Source organism: Gavialis gangeticus, unplaced genomic scaffold, assembly GCF_001723915.1.
Source record: "Gavialis gangeticus isolate Ggan-Ray unplaced genomic scaffold, GavGan_comp1, whole genome shotgun sequence".
Lineage (NCBI taxonomy): Eukaryota > Metazoa > Chordata > Crocodylia > Gavialidae > Gavialis > Gavialis gangeticus.
The window spans coordinates 86,876,656-86,892,500 of record NW_017729022.1 but is presented as its reverse complement, the minus strand read 5'-3'; the positions used below and the strand labels follow the sequence as shown (position 1 = coordinate 86,892,500).

Genomic DNA, 15,845 nt, shown 5'->3' with positions numbered 1-15,845 from the left:
TGTGTGTGTGTGTGTGTGTGTGTGTGTGTGTGTGTGTGTGCGCGCGCGCGCACGCGCTCATGTTCAATGAATAGAGATTCACATGATGCTTATAAGGGTTACACTAATTTAACAAAGCACTGACTTTTGTGACTATTTCAACTACATTTTTAAAGTGACTTCTTTTGAGTTTTCTAATAGGAAGCTACAAATGATGTGAAATGCTATATTACCCATATGCTACTAAACTTAAGTTTCAGAATTACAAGCAAAAGGCACTGAACAGATCGTTCTGGTTGTAACTCCACTGACTTAATTAGAATTCCACTGAAGGAAAATATGGTGTGCTATAATTTTCCCAGCCTGCATTTGACACATTCTGAATCTCACTTGCTTTTTGTATTCAAGAGCAGGAGTTTCTCCTTTTACTTTGTGATGTATCAGTGAGATCAGGGCTCTATGACACAAACAACTAATGACTGGCAAAAGGCTGATGTCATAACAGGGTCTGTGGGCATCCTTGAAACTTTCTTGGATCTGTGGTGATTGGAGACTGCTCACAACTCTTAAGAAAATAGAATCTAAAATCACAACCCTAGTGAACTGTCCAACCCTCGTACTGGTTTCTTATTGACAGTATCATTTAAAAATATATATCCCTACCTAGATGAAAATTTCTGTATTTTTATTTTTGTTTCATTGCCATTGATTGCTGAAGTTATGAATTCTCTGACTCTCTACACAGGAGCTCAACAGATACAAAATTAGTGTTGTGGCCCTTTCATATCATATGGGATATGCTGGTATTTTTGTGTGTTCAGAATGAACTTTCCCAGCATGGATTTTGTGATGGATTAGAGGGATTGATAGGAACGGTTTGGTCTATCCTTGGATTTTCTTCTTCTCTGCTTGTCTGCTTTACAAGTAAGAGGAACACTCTGTTAAGCAACCTCCCAGGTGTAAGGGTTTCAATCTTCCACTTGAGGAATGAAGTAGAATAAAATGCCAGGAATAAAAGCACTCACTTGGCAACAAATAGGCTACTCTGTTGTAAAGGCTGGGCCAAGAGCACCTCGTGGCCAACAAGGTATTCTCAACGCAGTTCACCTGCATCAGTACCTGATTGAATCTACCAGCTGAATCTAGACCCTGAAAGCGAAAGCAAGCTAAACCTTTTGCTTCTCATCAGGCTCCACAACAGGACACATAGCAGATCTCCCTGACTCCTTTCCTCTTCCTCCCCCACAAATCCTCCTATGCCCTGTATGAGGGTGGCATTCCCATGGTCCCACTTACCATAATGTCTCCAGTGGTGTTCACTTCCCTTCTTGGTCAGCAATAGCAGTTTTTGATACAACTTTCTCTGCTGTTGTGTGACTCTGAACTGTAAAGTAGGGGGGGGAGCCTGGGCCATACACCAAACAACTGCTGCTACTCATCAGTGTCATAGTGCAGGGTGGGGAGTAGGTCACAATCTCCACACCTCTTCCCATTTACATCACTAACTCCTATACCTACTCCCTCCACACACACACACAGTTCATCCCTATTCCCAATATTCAGTACACTACAAATTTCTCCCTACAGACATATAAAATCAGAGCATAACCCAATTCAGCATATATTGCAGATTCTTTGACCACTTAGATACACGCAAGATTAAATTCAGGCTCTCTGTACCTATATACAATTCACATATTCATATTCTCTCACCAGTAGCCTTTATATGTGCACAAGAATCTTTCCCAGGCTCCACTACAGAAAGTAGAGAAAACAAAGGAATGTGAAATACAAACAGAGCAGGAAATAAAGAGATGGAGAATAAGTATAATTACCATTCTGGTGTATTATACCACTGCTCGTGTCCAGTCCTTTCTATAGCTTCTTCTGTGTCCTTGCTTTCGTCTGACTCCCCTTGCATATCCTAATTTATTTTATTGCTTCTCTTTGCATATGTCAGTACCTGGGACCACAGTACAGCTGTGAAATATTCAAGTCAGAATCCAGCTGGTTTAACTGAACAAGAAGAGAATTGGCTTCTTGTTGCAGTGCTTATAGCAAAAGAATAGCTGAATGGATATATGCACATGTAGAAGTACTTACATCCAGGGACTGCTTTACAGTCTGCTGCTTCTGCTCCAGGCTGAAAGTTGAAAACAGGAAACCTATCTCAGACTCAGAGCTCACGTTACAAGGAGTATAACACAGTTAACTCCTCAGAATCTGAACAGTCTGTTCTCTCCTTTTCTTAGAATCACATTGTGTACATTTAGCTATTACAGTACAAAATGTACATTTCTTATTATTTAGGGTAAATTCACCTTACACAAGTTAGTACTGGGATATTGTACTGTCCATTGGTAACCAGCTTTTAGCTACCGGTATATCTTTGCTTAATTCAATTCATTGTTTGTAGCTAGTTGGAGGGGATTGCCTTTTTATTTTGGAGTAGGATTGTACTATTACTATAGACATGATGGTTCAGGAAATATCTGAGACACACAGACTCTTATGGATTTCTTATTGGGAGTGTTGCACAAATTATCCACCTCATCCTCACCCTACAACTTTACTTTCAATAATCATCACTTCTTCCAAACCATAATCACAGCTGTGGGTCACAAAGATGGCCCCTTGGAATGCCAACCTCTTCATGAGCCACCTGGAAGAAAAATTTATAGAAAACTGCAATATCAAACTTGCACTATACCTGTTTGGTCCAGTTCATGAAGATATATCTTCATTATCTAAACAAAACATCTAGACTCACTTATTGACTTCCACCACAGATTTAACAACTATCACCCCTCAGTCAGACTTTCTCTGGAATACTCCTACCTTAACATCAACTTTCTAGATAACAATTCATATCCAGAATAGCACCCTACATACCACTATACGCAGAAAACCCACAGACCACCATACCTATGTCGACAAGACCAGTAATCATCCCAAGCCTATCAAAAAAGTTGCAATCTACAGCCAGGATCTCCTATACCACTGGGTCTGCTTTGAGGAAAACACTCATGGTGCTCACCTGACTAACCTAAAATCTGCCTTTATATAACCAGGACACTCCAGTTGAAAAACAGACCACACATTTGAAAGAGCTATCCCTCACAGTAACCTGCTACAATATCAAAAGTATTTTTGACCACACACCCCTGGTGGTCACCTACTACCCCACACTGGAACAGATCAAAAGAATCATCACATAACTACAACCTATACTTGACAAAGATCAGACCTTGAGAGAAATATTCCAAGACCACCTGGTGATGGTTTTCAAACCAATTCATAACCTTGCTCAACTCACAGGCAGGAGTGAGCCCACCTGCCATCCATTAACCACCCACCATCAGGCCAGAATTCTTGATCCCGGCAGAGAAGGCCACTGTGTAGATGGATTGGGAAGCTTCTACCTGCACCAGTTCATTATGGCCTTGGATGGTGAGGAGCATTTTGTTGGCATACACCAAAAGGACATTCTCATGATCAGTTTAGTAAACACCAGACCCAACAACCACTTGCATAAGAGCCAAAGGAAGGGTTCTGTGGTGATGGTATAGAGCTGGATGTAGGGAGGCTTGATGCACTTCCCATCCAAAAGTGATGGATTCAATCAGGGTCCAGTTGAGCTTACCCCTTTGAAGGTACCTGGAGAAACCATATGAAACAAGGACCCAAGCCAAATTCCCTCCCTATGAGGTATCTGCTGGCCACTACTATCAAACATTTTCTCCTGGTTAAGGAACAGGAGGGTGAATGATTGGCAGTCCCTCCAAGTGAGCTTGAGGAGATCCTGGACCATGTGCAAGTTATCAAAGATGATGCACCCTGGAATTGTGTACATCCAGTTGGGGTGAGCTGCATCTGCCAGCACAGACCTCAGCCTCAACAAGATGGCTTTTGCTATGACCTTTAGTCCATGCAAAGAAATGAGACTGGGCACCAATTCTTTAGGTCACAGTAGTTTCCCTTTTGGGGCAGTATGATCAGCACACCCCTCTTGCTTGACAGGGGAAGCTCCCCATTCCTTTCAGATCAGACTGCAACATGGTCTATTCAATGGGTGGTCTTCCAGAAGACATGGTAGAACTCTACTGTCTTACCATCAATACCCAGAGATTCATTGGTAGACATCAGGCAGAAGGCTTCTGATAACACAGCCAAATTGAGACAATCCTCCAGCTGGTCCCAGTCACACATGCTGACCTGTGCTAGTCTCTCCCACAGGACCTTACAACATAGTAATAAGTTGGATCTGGACAGAAGAGTCCCATGTAAAAATCTCTTGCCCTTTCCCAGAGCTCACTGGGATCTGCGAGAAGATACCATCTTCTGTTAGGAGGCAAATGATGTACTTCTTGACACCACTCATTTTCTCCAAGGCATAAAAGAAGTAGGAGCTACCGTCAATCTAGATGGGATGCCACATCAGCTATATTCCTGAGTAGGTGCTCAGTGTAGGCATCATTACAGTGCCTCCATATGGCAGTAGAGGAGGACAAATTAGTAGCCTGTTTGCCTATAGAAAATGGCTATCCTGGGGCACCTCTGGACGCACACTCGCAAAGACATAACTTTCAGCAGCACAGTTTTACCCTTGATTGTTTTTCCAAGGTAATACTACACTGGATTTATGCAAGTCAGAGCTGTACAACTTCTGGATGGTGGAGGGACTGCATGGTGTGCAGGTTGCAGACCCCTGGGGTTTCCCTTGCCACATATATAGCCCAGCTCTCCCCGACATGTGCAGCCCAGGCAGCTCGACTCTTTCACTGTGCGCACAAACAGCACAGACTCACTCACATGTGCATGGTTCCCCACTTGCAGCATAGGCAGCCCAGATTTCCCCCTGCTGCATGTGAAACAGCCTCCTGCCACCCAGCCCCACCTCAGAGCAGAGGTAGAAAGCAGAAACCAAAGAAGGAAACGGAACCTGGTCACAGGCAACCAGCACAGAAAGGTGGGGGCAGTGGCAGCAGCTGGGCAGGAACTTGGGAGCTGTATGTTAACCCTTTTTGGGTATTTGTATCTGCATTATTACTATGTCAGAAGGATTCCCAGAACTTTCAGTACCATTCTCCTGTAACCCATATACTGCAGATACTGTTACTTCTAACGCTACGTCAATTATAGTTATTATCTGTTAACCAATTACACCAAGCCTATCAACATACATACCTCTACAAACCAAACCTATCAGTACATGGCTGTGTTTCTGCTGCAAGGGACAGAACACCCAAAAGTTGCTTTGAAGTCTGTTGGAGTTGAGGATACTTGGTCCAGTGAGGCTCTAGGCACTTACTGAGATCAAATCTCTTCATTACCTACATTATAGTGGATTGTTAGTTGGTGAAGGACAACAGAACTGACCTCTTTTCAGCATCAGCACTATCAGCCACAGGAAAAATAGCTGTCTTGCCTTCCCTGCACACAGCCTTGTTCACAGGGGACAGAATACTTCCTAAAACCCAGTTGTCAGCTTGATTCTTTTTCCACATTGAATCACAGGAAGAGAAAAGGGGAGGAAGAAGGGAATAAGGAAAGGTGATACAGAGGGTGCGGGGCAACTGAAATAAGAGGGCAATGGAAAAAGAGGTCAGGCAGAAGAATCTTGTGGAATGAGAAGAGCTCTGGGAATAGGGATGAGGAAAAGGTCTGTCAGGCTGGGACTGGAAACAGGGAAGACATTGTAATGGGAGCCAGAGTAGAAGAAGGCCTGGTAGGGTAAAACGTTTAGGATAAGAGGTAGGAGTCATTTGTCTGTGGGGGTACACTGAGATTGAATGAAGAGGCTGGGGAAGGAGAAGGCAGTTGGGAGTGGGGACAGTGGATATGGGATGGTGACACTGGACAAGGAGCCAGAAGAAGGGATGCCAGGTCTGGGTGACCCAGGCAACAAGGACTGGATGTGCATAATGTATAGACTGGGACTTCTGCAGGGCACCCAAACAGAAAGACAAGAACTGGTTGGGCAAGAAGCCTACAGCTGGCATGACAAGCATGCAGAACAGCGATAGTAATGGGTAGGCATGGAGAAACATATTAGGAAAAAGAACAAGAGGCAAGGAGAGAGGGGGGCAGGATTGGAGTGGAGAAATAAAAGGACCCAAGCCTAAGGTTCAGAAGAATCTCACCTACTAGAGAACACTCCCCTCCAGAGCCCCTCCACTGTCTCCCCATTTTACCATTCCTCTGCTGCCAGCAAGTGTCTGTGAAACCAAAAGGGAAAATGTGGGGCTTGCTCCTCTCTAATGTGGGCCCACATAAGGGACCTGTAATAAAGAGCCAGAGGGCTCCTATTATTTTAAGAGAGAGCTGCAGCAAACTAAGCTGGCTCTAGGCAGGCTGGTAGCTAATACACAAGCTAACTGCTTGTAAACCGTCTACCAGCTAACAGGCAGACCTGTAGTTACATGGTAAGAAGGGTTTCTACATGTCAGCAACAAGAGGAATGTCAAGGAAAGTGTGAGTCCCTTACTGAATTGGGAAGGCATCCTAGTGACAGTTGATGAGGAAAAGGCTGAAATGCTCAATGCCTTTTTCACCTCAGTTTTCACAGACAAGGTCAGCTCCCAGACTACTATACCTAGAGGCACAGTTTGGGGAGGAGGTGAGCAGCCCTTGCTGGTGGAAGAACAGGGTAGGGACTATTTAGAAAAGCTGGATGTGTAGAAGACCATGGAGTGGGATGCAATGCATCCAAGAGTGCTGAGGGAGTTGGCTGATGTGATTGCAGAGTTGCTGGCCATTATCTTTGAAAACTCATGGTGATTGGGGGCAGTTCCAAACAACTGAAAAAAGGCAACTATAGTGCCTATATTTAAGAAAGGAAAAAGGAGGATTGGGGAACTGCAGACTGGTCAGCCTTACCTCAGTCCCTAGAAAAATCATGGAGCAGGTCCTCAAAGAATCTATTTCTAAGCACTTGGAGGAGAAGACGGTGATTAGGAACAGTCAGCATGGATTCACCAAGGTAAGTCATGTCTGACTAACCTGATTGCCATCTGTGATGAGATGACTGGCTCTGTAGAAGTAGGGAAATCAGTAGATGTAATATACCTTGACTTTATTTAGCAAGGATTTTGATACCATCTCCTACAGCATTCTTGCAAGCAAGCTGAGGAAGTATGCGTTGGTCGGATGAATGAACTGTAAGGTAGATAGAAAGCTGGCTAGATTGTTGGGCTGAATGGGTAGTAATCAACAGCTCAGTGTCTAACTGGCAGCCAGTATCAAGTGGAGTGCCCTGGGGCTCAGTCCAGGAGCCAGTTTTGTTCAATGTCTTCATTAACTATCTGGAAGATGGGATGGATTGCACCCTCAGCAAGTTTGCGGATAACACCAATCTGGGGGGTATAGTAGATGCAATGGAGGGTAGGGCTAGGATTCAGAGTGACCTTTAGGTTTAAGGGAGGTTTAAGTTGGATACTAGGAAAAACTTTCTTCCTGGGAGAGTGGTGAAGTACTGGAACAGGTTACCTATAGAAGTAGTGGAATCTACATCCTTGGGGGTTTTCAAGGCTCAGCTTGACAAGCCCTGGCTGGAATGATCTGGTTGGGGTTGGTCTGGCTTTGAGCATGGGTTTGGACTAGATGACCTCTGAGATCTCTCCCAACACTAATTTTCTATGATTCTATAGTAGTGGCTGCCCTGGGGGCGGGGAGGGAATAATTCTCCCCAAGGGACAGTCACAGAGCAACAAGCTGCAAAGAGGTCTAGTATATAGACAGCTCAGAAACCCAGAGCTGCTGTCAGCTGAAACAAGAGACCCTAAAATCTGGAAACAAGATGCCTACAGGGAAGTAGGACCCAGTTTTGAGGGGAGTGTGGTGGTTCAGCCAGGGAGCTGATGCTTATGTTGAAGCACAGTCTGTGGAGAGTCTATGTTGCAACCAGAGGGCTTGTTCTTTTGTTATATTTTACTGGTGGGCCAGTTTAGGACTATAAGGGGACAGGGAGGTCCCAATAGTGCCTGAGGGTCACAGTGCTCAAGGAAAGTGGAGACCAGGGCTGGGGGCCCAGAGCCCAAGAAGGGGTGAGACTAGAGCTGGCATAGTGGGCCTAGGCAAAAAGCCCCAGCAAGAGAAAAGGGGCAGATGAGGCCCCAACAAGGATACAGAGGCCTGGAGAAGCATGGTATTGAATGTGGGGCTGAATGCCCACTGCAGTGATTAACTAGTAACACCTAGAAGGCAGCGACATGGCTGTAGGGGAGGTTGGAGACCACAAAATTAGTCCTTAAGGCAGGGGTAAGCAAAATAAAGCCTGCAGGCCAAATTCAGCCCACCAACTGACTGGATCTAGTCCATGGCTGCTGAGCTGAACATGCTTTCACTGAGATAGCCCTGGCCATGCTCCCACCCACGCCAGACAGCCTGGGCCCCAGCCAGCATGCGCAGTTTTGGCAGAGCTGTTCCTGGTGCTACTCTGCTCCCCTTGTCTTCAGTGGGAGCCACCTGGCTGTGGCTGTGGCTCCCCCTCCTCCCCCACCCACCATCCACCCAAAGCAGTGCAGCTGGAGCTGGAGCTGGAGCTGGGGCAGAGCAGAAGCAGGAGGAGGAGCCACTGCTGGAGGTCAGGGGATCACAGCAGCATCCAACTGGCTGCAGCCCCACCAGAAGCTGTGCACTGGCCCGGGGCTGCAGCCAGTGAGGTTATTCCGCTCCCTTCGCCTCCAGCTGCAACTCCTGTTTCTGCTCCTGCCCCTGCTGTGCCACTGAGTGGGGAGGAGCTTCAGCCAGGTGGCTTCTGTCTCACGGGGGCAGCTGTGGACTGGGCAAGCTCTGCTGCATGTGTCCCCTCCCCTCCTCTTCCTCCCTTCTCTCACCCCTGGCTAGCTCTGCTGCACATACCCCACCATCCCCCCACCCCTATACACACTCCCCACTCCTCCCCACAGGACAGGGCATGCAGGGAGCAGATCGTGCCCATCCCACTCCTGAGCACTGCTCCCCACCTGCCAAAGTCCCATAGGGAGTTTTGGTGAATTGTTGCACAAGGGGTGTGGGGAGGGGGAAGGTGCTGACCCAGCCCACAACAGCTCATCAAAACTTCCTATATGGTCCCTGGACCCAAATAATTGCCCACTCTTTCATTAACGTAACTAGTGCCCTAGAGCACAGATGGGACAGGAGGGCAGGATGGAGAGCAGTGGGGTTTGGGAGGAACCCAATGACAGCTAGTAGATAAGGACTTGCTCTGGGACCCTGGGCACCCTCCCTTTATCCTAGTAACAATAACAGTAAGGTGTGGCAGGAAAGAGGGCAAAAGAGGGTGGGTACCCAGAGCCAAACAGGTGCTGCATGGCCAGCAGGGGGCATCATGGCCACCAGGGGGATCACAGCCACCCTTAGGGCCTCGTCTTGTTACAGGACCCCAGAGAAGATGACAACCTACTATTACTGTACATTAGCTGATATGGCAGAGATGCATGCAAAGAATCAAAAAGTTTCAATGATTGTGATGAACTATGATGATGATAAAATTTCAGTGATGATGATGAACTGAATTCATGGCACAAGCAGGGTGCGCTGTGGCTCCTTTAATCTTTCAGGTTCCCCCATACCCCTCTCCCCCACTGCTAATTGGTGTAGAGGCCCCACTTACAGCTTGCTGCTGATCAGTGGGAAGTGAAAACTGTGGTTTTAAATATGGCGCAATTTTGGCTTTCTGCCACTAATTGGCTGAGGGGCCGCAGACAGCCCTGCTGTTTGCTGGTGACTGAAGGGGAGGCAAAAACAGCGCCATGTTTAAAACCACAGTTTTAGCTTCCCTGCCGAACAGGAGGGAGTGGCAGGGTCCTTCACTAATCAGCATTAGTGGGGAGCAACAGGCAAGAGGCAAGGTGCGCAAGGGAGAACATGCAAGGTTAAAAGAGCCGCCATGCAGCCTACTTCCACTATGAATTTGGTAGGTCCCTAACTATGGGATAGAGTACCACATGATGGAAATGCTGGGGGGGGGGGCGTTGGTTTTCTTTTCTAAAAACTGAGAAAATAGTGCACAAAAATACAAAAACATACTCACATTTTAAAGCCAAGCTTAAAAAGGAAGTTAGTCATGACAAACTTGATGCCAGACTGAGTGACCTTAATTTAGCCCTTTAGTAAAATATGTATTATGGATGCAATCTTTAACTATATAACCATGTACTATTTTTATCACAATGTCTCTTCCTAACTCATTGTGTTAAATAAAGATTATCTGGTTCTGGGTCAGGGTTGCATAAGATCCCTACCTCATTTGTTGTATAAGTTGGAAAGTGTATAGTGAATGAAGTAAGAGATTGCAGAAAGTTAAGAAAGGGCAAGTGAGTTGAATGCTTCCCTGAAGAATTAAATTCTATTCCTGGCTCTGCCACAGAGTTCCTATGTGATGCTGGGCAAATCACTAGAATCAGACTTTTCACATGCATCCATTAATTTTGTGCTCTTTATTTTTACTGAAGTGCTATCCCAAGCAATTACAGTACCGTCAGAAAGCAACAACAGGGTATCCTTCAGCAGGTCTTTGGCAGAGCAGGTATTTGATAGTCTTGAATGTCCACATACTTTTTTAAGCAGGGAAGATTTTACTAACATAATATTTTAAATTTTTGTATTGTCTAACTAATTTTAAATTAAGGACAAACAATGCTATTGCTATTCAGTAATATTTCTTGCTGCAGTAGTAACCCTGTAACTGTTTAAGCCTCACTGGCACAATTATATATTGTATATTAAAGCAAATATGATACATTCAAATTCCTCAGATCAGGATATTTCTGGGGCCCACTGTATTCTACTGGAACTCCAGAAAAATCCCTTTATCTTAGGATGTATTGGAAAGGACTGGTGCTTCTTGGAATCATGAGTTGGTGTGATCATGACCGTTGTCTTTTGATTCACTGAGTCAGACAGAGTATTTTTGGAACTTGGACCTTTAGATGCTCACAGACCATAGAAACTGCTATGTTAGTACAAGGAAGAACCTAGATGTGTGCCATAAAGAGATACAGAGACAATCTTATGCACACCAAGGGAGCAAAGTGTATTTTAAAATTCCTCCTCATCATTTTCTTCCACAAATGAGTCAGTTCCCACTTCCTCGTAGTCCTTCTCCAAGGCGGACAAGTCTTCTCGGGCCTCTGCAAACTCCCCTTCTTCCATGCCTTCTCCGACGTACCAGTGCACAAATGCTCTCTTGGCATACATCAGATCAAACTTGTGGTCCAGTCTTGCCCAGGCCTCAGCAATGGCTGTGGTGTTGCTTAGCATGCAGACAGCACGCTGCACCTGCGCCAGGTCTCCTCCAGGAGTTATTGTGGGAGGCTGGTAATTTATGCCAACCTGGAAGTAGGAAAAGTAAGATGGACAAGGAAAAAAAAAGGGAAGAAGGAAAAGAAGAGAGAGGAAGAAAAGAAAAAACACAATTAAAAAAAACATGTAGGAAGCATTAAATAACTTCATATGTGATTGTGAAGAGTGGATGACTTATGATATTGATATTATCCTAATGGTAAGTGCCATCCGTAGAAACATTCCATTCACAGCCAATATCCAGGAAACCAGAGAGGGAAACACAAATTGGGCACAGGACTACAAATGAGGGTGTATCAGTGTTCAGTAGAGCACTGTTTTAACTGCCTGCCTTATTTTTTCTCCCTTCTTAATGCATACTGGCACCATACTTGCCTTTTTTGTTTTTTACTCCTGATGCAAAATTGAGAATAAACTTTCATCTAGCTCTTCCATATGAGCTAACACAGAAAGCATTTTCCACCTATACATATTCACACTCAAGTTGCATCAATATGGATTATCTGGATTCATTGCTGATGTCAGCATGGCTCTGGAAATGATGCCTATTAGAGCTTCCCACAAGCAGAAGCATGTATCGCGCACTTATACTGAGCTGTTCAAGACTAGAAGCTATCTTTATAAAAAGAAATTTCATCCACAAAGCAATTATATTCATGTTTCATTTACTCAAAATGTATTCATTTGTTTTGTTTTTTAAATAGAACCTTTTGTTTTGATAGTTTAGGTTTCCCAACAGTTTCTAAGGACTTTAAGTATTAAAAAAAAGTTGGCATTTCCCAAACTGCCAAACAGCTCATGCTTTGGAGGCTGTGTCAAAATTCCAAAGGAGCCACACACACTACTAACAGTTCACTTCTCTCTTCAGTGAAAACAGAAGAGGTGAAACCACACTTAAGTCTAGACACACAATGCATCTTTAGTAAAAAGGGCAGTGCACTTTTGCTTCCATCACCTTGAAGCCTGTGGGACACCAGTCCACAAACTGGATGGTTCTCTTGGTCTTGATGGCAGCAATAGCTACATTGACATCTTTGGGCACAACATCACCCCGATACAGCATGCAGCAGGCCATGTACTTCCCATGCCGTGGGTCACACTTCACCATCTGGTTGTTGGGCTCAAAGCAGGAACTGGTGATTTCTGCTACAGACAGCTGCTCATGGTAGGCCCTCTCAGAGGACAGGATGGGTGCATAGGTCACCAAGGGGAAGTGGATGCGTGGGTAGGGCACCAGGTTGGTCTGAAATTCTGTCAGATCCACATTGAGGGCCCCATCAAAGCGCAGAGAGGCCGTAATTGAGGAGACTATCTGGCTGATGAGGCGGTTAAGGTTGGTGTAAGTGGGACGTTCAATGTCCAGGTTACGGCGGCAGATGTCATAGATGGCCTCATTGTCCACCATGAAGGCACAATCTGAGTGCTCCAGGGTGGTGTGGGTGGTCAGGATGGAGTTGTAGGGCTCCACTACAGCGGTAGAGACTTGAGGGGCAGGATAGATGGCAAACTCCAGTTTGGATTTCTTGCCGTAGTCCAGGGAGAGCCGTTCCATCAGCAAGGAAGTAAATCCAGATCCTGTGCCCCCACCAAAGCTGTGGAAAATCAGGAATCCCTGCAGCCCAGAGCAGGCATCAGCCTGAAAAATAAGAGAGAATGCAAGGAATCATTTGCATCTCTAAGACTCCTATGACTCCATCCTCAGACTGAATCTGAAACATCTGTACCCAACACACAGCACAGAGTTCAGCAGGGAATTTCCTAGAAAAAGTCCCAATTTTTGAAGGGGGTTGGAGCCATAGGGTGAAAACTCTAAGTTGCAGAAACCTTATTTCATGGCCTCTGTCTGAGTAGCCATCCATCAGGAGCTGACCTGTGTTCCCAGGACCTGACAGTCTATTCTGAGCCAATGACCTCAGTGGGACTAAAACAAGAACTGCGTATCACCACCTCTGCCACCAACCCCACTTCTCATTTACAATGTACTGACACTTACCAGTTTACGGATACGATCCAATGCCATGTCGATTCTGTCTTTGCCAATAGTATAGTGGCCACGGGCATAGTTATTAGCTGCATCCTCTTTTCCAGTGATCAACTGCTCTGGGTGAAAAAGCTGTCGGTAAGTGCCAGTCCTCACCTCATCTGTCCAAGAAAGAACAACCGTAATTTTTTTAATATGCCATAGAGTCCCTAAATAACAGACCTTTGTATTGGCAAGAACATGAAAAAAGAGGTCTGAATGCTACAAAATATGTTGACTGGTAAAAAGTTGTGTTGCTAAGATAAGGTGCACTAAGTTCCAAAGGCAAAAATAAAAGTAGCTTTTCAAGCCACTACAACAGCTACTCTGTGGTAGCAATATGCTAATTTACAGTATGATGGTTGTGTCCAAACATGGAAGTTGTCAAAAGAGGGGAGATTTGCAGGAGTAAAATGCTGGTTTCCCAGAAAAGGAAGAGGGAATCTCAGGATCCATCCTACGCTCCCCGCCCCATGCCTTTATTCCTCTGTCTGTGATCTTTGCTGGAGAAAAGCAGCACTCAGATAGCAAAGGCAACTATTACCACAAACAGGAGCCAATTTTCATGAAGAGAGGTACAGTAGACATGTTGTTAGAGCTATTGAGCTATAGTAAACTCTTGTCTTGGTTGATTGCAAGGCAGGGTATCTATAGCCAGGTATAATCAGTGTTATTGCCTTCTCCCACCAGAAGCTGTAATCCCCCTTGAGAGATGATAAGGTCCTTGCAAGTTTCTGTTTTTAAAGGCCTGAAATAGCCTATGTGTTCCTGATTATAGGGTTATCCTTAATCTTTTCAGTTTTCTAGGATTTATTTTGTACTCACCTACAACAGTTTGCTCCAAATCCACCATAATTGCCCGTGGCACATGTTTTCCTGTGCCTGTTTCTCTGAAAAACGTGGCAAAGGAGTCATCATTGTAGGGCTGATCATTGAAGGTACCATCTGGTTGAATACCATGTTCCAGACAGAAAAGTTCCCAGCATGCATTGCCGATCTGAACTCCAGCCTGGCCAACGTGAACAGAAATGCACTCACGCTATGGAAAGAAAAGAGAAGAGGTCAAAAAAATTAGTGCACATTATTTTTTCTCCTTTCAAATAGTCATATGAGCCTGGCTTACCTGCATTCAGAAATCCCAGTTCAAATTCTCAATTTGATTTGATTTGGAGTTCCCAACCTTGCCTATGTAACAGAAACTGATGTACACAGAGACCCAGAAAACTGTCATCTAGCTACTGTTTTTCACATTCAATACAAGTTGCAACTCTTATTTACTAGTAATAGAGTGAACGTATGTTGTGGCAGAACTAATCTGGAACTGTGCACACACATGTCTGTATACACCAGACATATGCCTGTAAAAACAGAAGAATGTTTGCAGGTATGTAAAATGCTGCCTTAAGGATTGTGATAGATTCAAGATGAGGTGCATGGGCCAGGATCATTTATTTTATCCTTGGCTAGTACCCAGCACATGTACAGTATTTTCTAAATAATGCCATCAACATATATTTTGACCATGGAATCAAATATATTGAACTTATTTTTATAGTGGTCATTGTCATGTCAGCTAAATATTTAATGAGAGCAAGCTAAAACACAAAATAAAATAATTGGATGCTGACAGAAATAAATGTGGTATTTACTGTGTACCATAAATGTGATACTGTGAATTCACAGGGGACCTCTGAGAAGCACATATTCAAACATAAGATCTTTGAGAACATTTCCCGGCCAGTCATAAGGTGTCTCTTCACTATGGAGATAATTCACATTATCTACATTCAAATTACTGCTCCACATTGGCAGTGTATTCACTCATATGTGGCACTAAAATTTCTGGGGATGTGTCCCATGAGTCTTTGCACTGCAGGAAGCTAAGGGTTTTTTTTATGAAATCTTTCCATGTAAATTGTTAAAGAACTTGTCAGTCCTTCCTGAGCACACAAGGGATTATAGAAAGGCACTGGAAGACAAGCAACATTTGAACAAAACTAGCCCATGTCTACACTCCAGAGTGCCCATAGGAGCAGCTGATGAGTTATGATCAGGGCAGATACAGGGTGTGAACTTGTGCACTTGCACCCCTCTTTGATTCTTGCTCCACTCAAAGTGTAAAACCAACAGCCTGTCAGTGGTAGCAGCATTTCAAGTCAGGCAGTGCTGTGGGAGTCAATTGACTTCATGGGTTATTACAATCTAACTGATCCCTTCTAAACCCTTCATTCCACAGGTGTTAATGACCCTCTCTTCTTCTTAATAAGATCGATGTTCCACCAATCAAGCTATCCTTTGTTCTACTGTTTTTCTAATGTTTTTTTGCTTTTTCAGTCTTAAATGGAACAAGAGAGCCCTAGGCCCCTAACATATTAGTAATGCTTCTAGTTTATTTTTAACTGGAGGAAAAAATGGTGTTTTATATGTAATGATGCACCTCACCATCTGCACCTCCCTTTTCCAAATTCTAGATCTGCCCATGTTTATGATAAATTGAGCTACACCACCTGAAAGGGTAGGCTAGCTGAATTTAAAAACA

General features: G+C 44.5%; 2 protein-coding genes across 4 annotated transcripts in view; both read right to left on the bottom strand.

Annotated features, from left to right (window-relative positions):
• The window catches only part of TUBA8 (tubulin alpha 8), a 32,687-nt gene that overhangs the window by 8,473 nt on the left and 8,369 nt on the right, over positions 1 to 15,845 (bottom strand). The window contains exon 1 of one of the 3 annotated variants that reach the window (XM_019515568.1): positions 1,815 to 2,113. The exons of 1 other annotated variant lie outside the window; for it this stretch is intronic. In XM_019515568.1, the coding sequence (XP_019371113.1) occupies positions 1,815 to 1,817 (3 nt within the window). In that variant the 5' untranslated portion in view covers positions 1,818 to 2,113. Of the gene's footprint in view, positions 1 to 1,275; positions 1,392 to 1,814; positions 2,114 to 15,845 lie in introns of those variants that run through there. One more of the 3 variants, XM_019515567.1, reaches the window with a different exon arrangement.
• LOC109296250 (tubulin alpha-4 chain) overlaps positions 10,399 to 15,845 on the bottom strand; it is a 13,835-nt gene continuing 8,388 nt past the window's right edge. Inside the window, exons 2-5 of the mRNA XM_019515570.1 lie at positions 14,132 to 14,345; positions 13,280 to 13,428; positions 12,242 to 12,922; positions 10,399 to 11,316 (exon numbers count right to left, since the gene is read on the bottom strand). Of these exons, the coding sequence (XP_019371115.1) occupies positions 11,023 to 11,316; positions 12,242 to 12,922; positions 13,280 to 13,428; positions 14,132 to 14,345 (1,338 nt within the window). The 3' untranslated portion in view covers positions 10,399 to 11,022. The remainder of the gene's footprint in view (positions 11,317 to 12,241; positions 12,923 to 13,279; positions 13,429 to 14,131; positions 14,346 to 15,845) is intronic.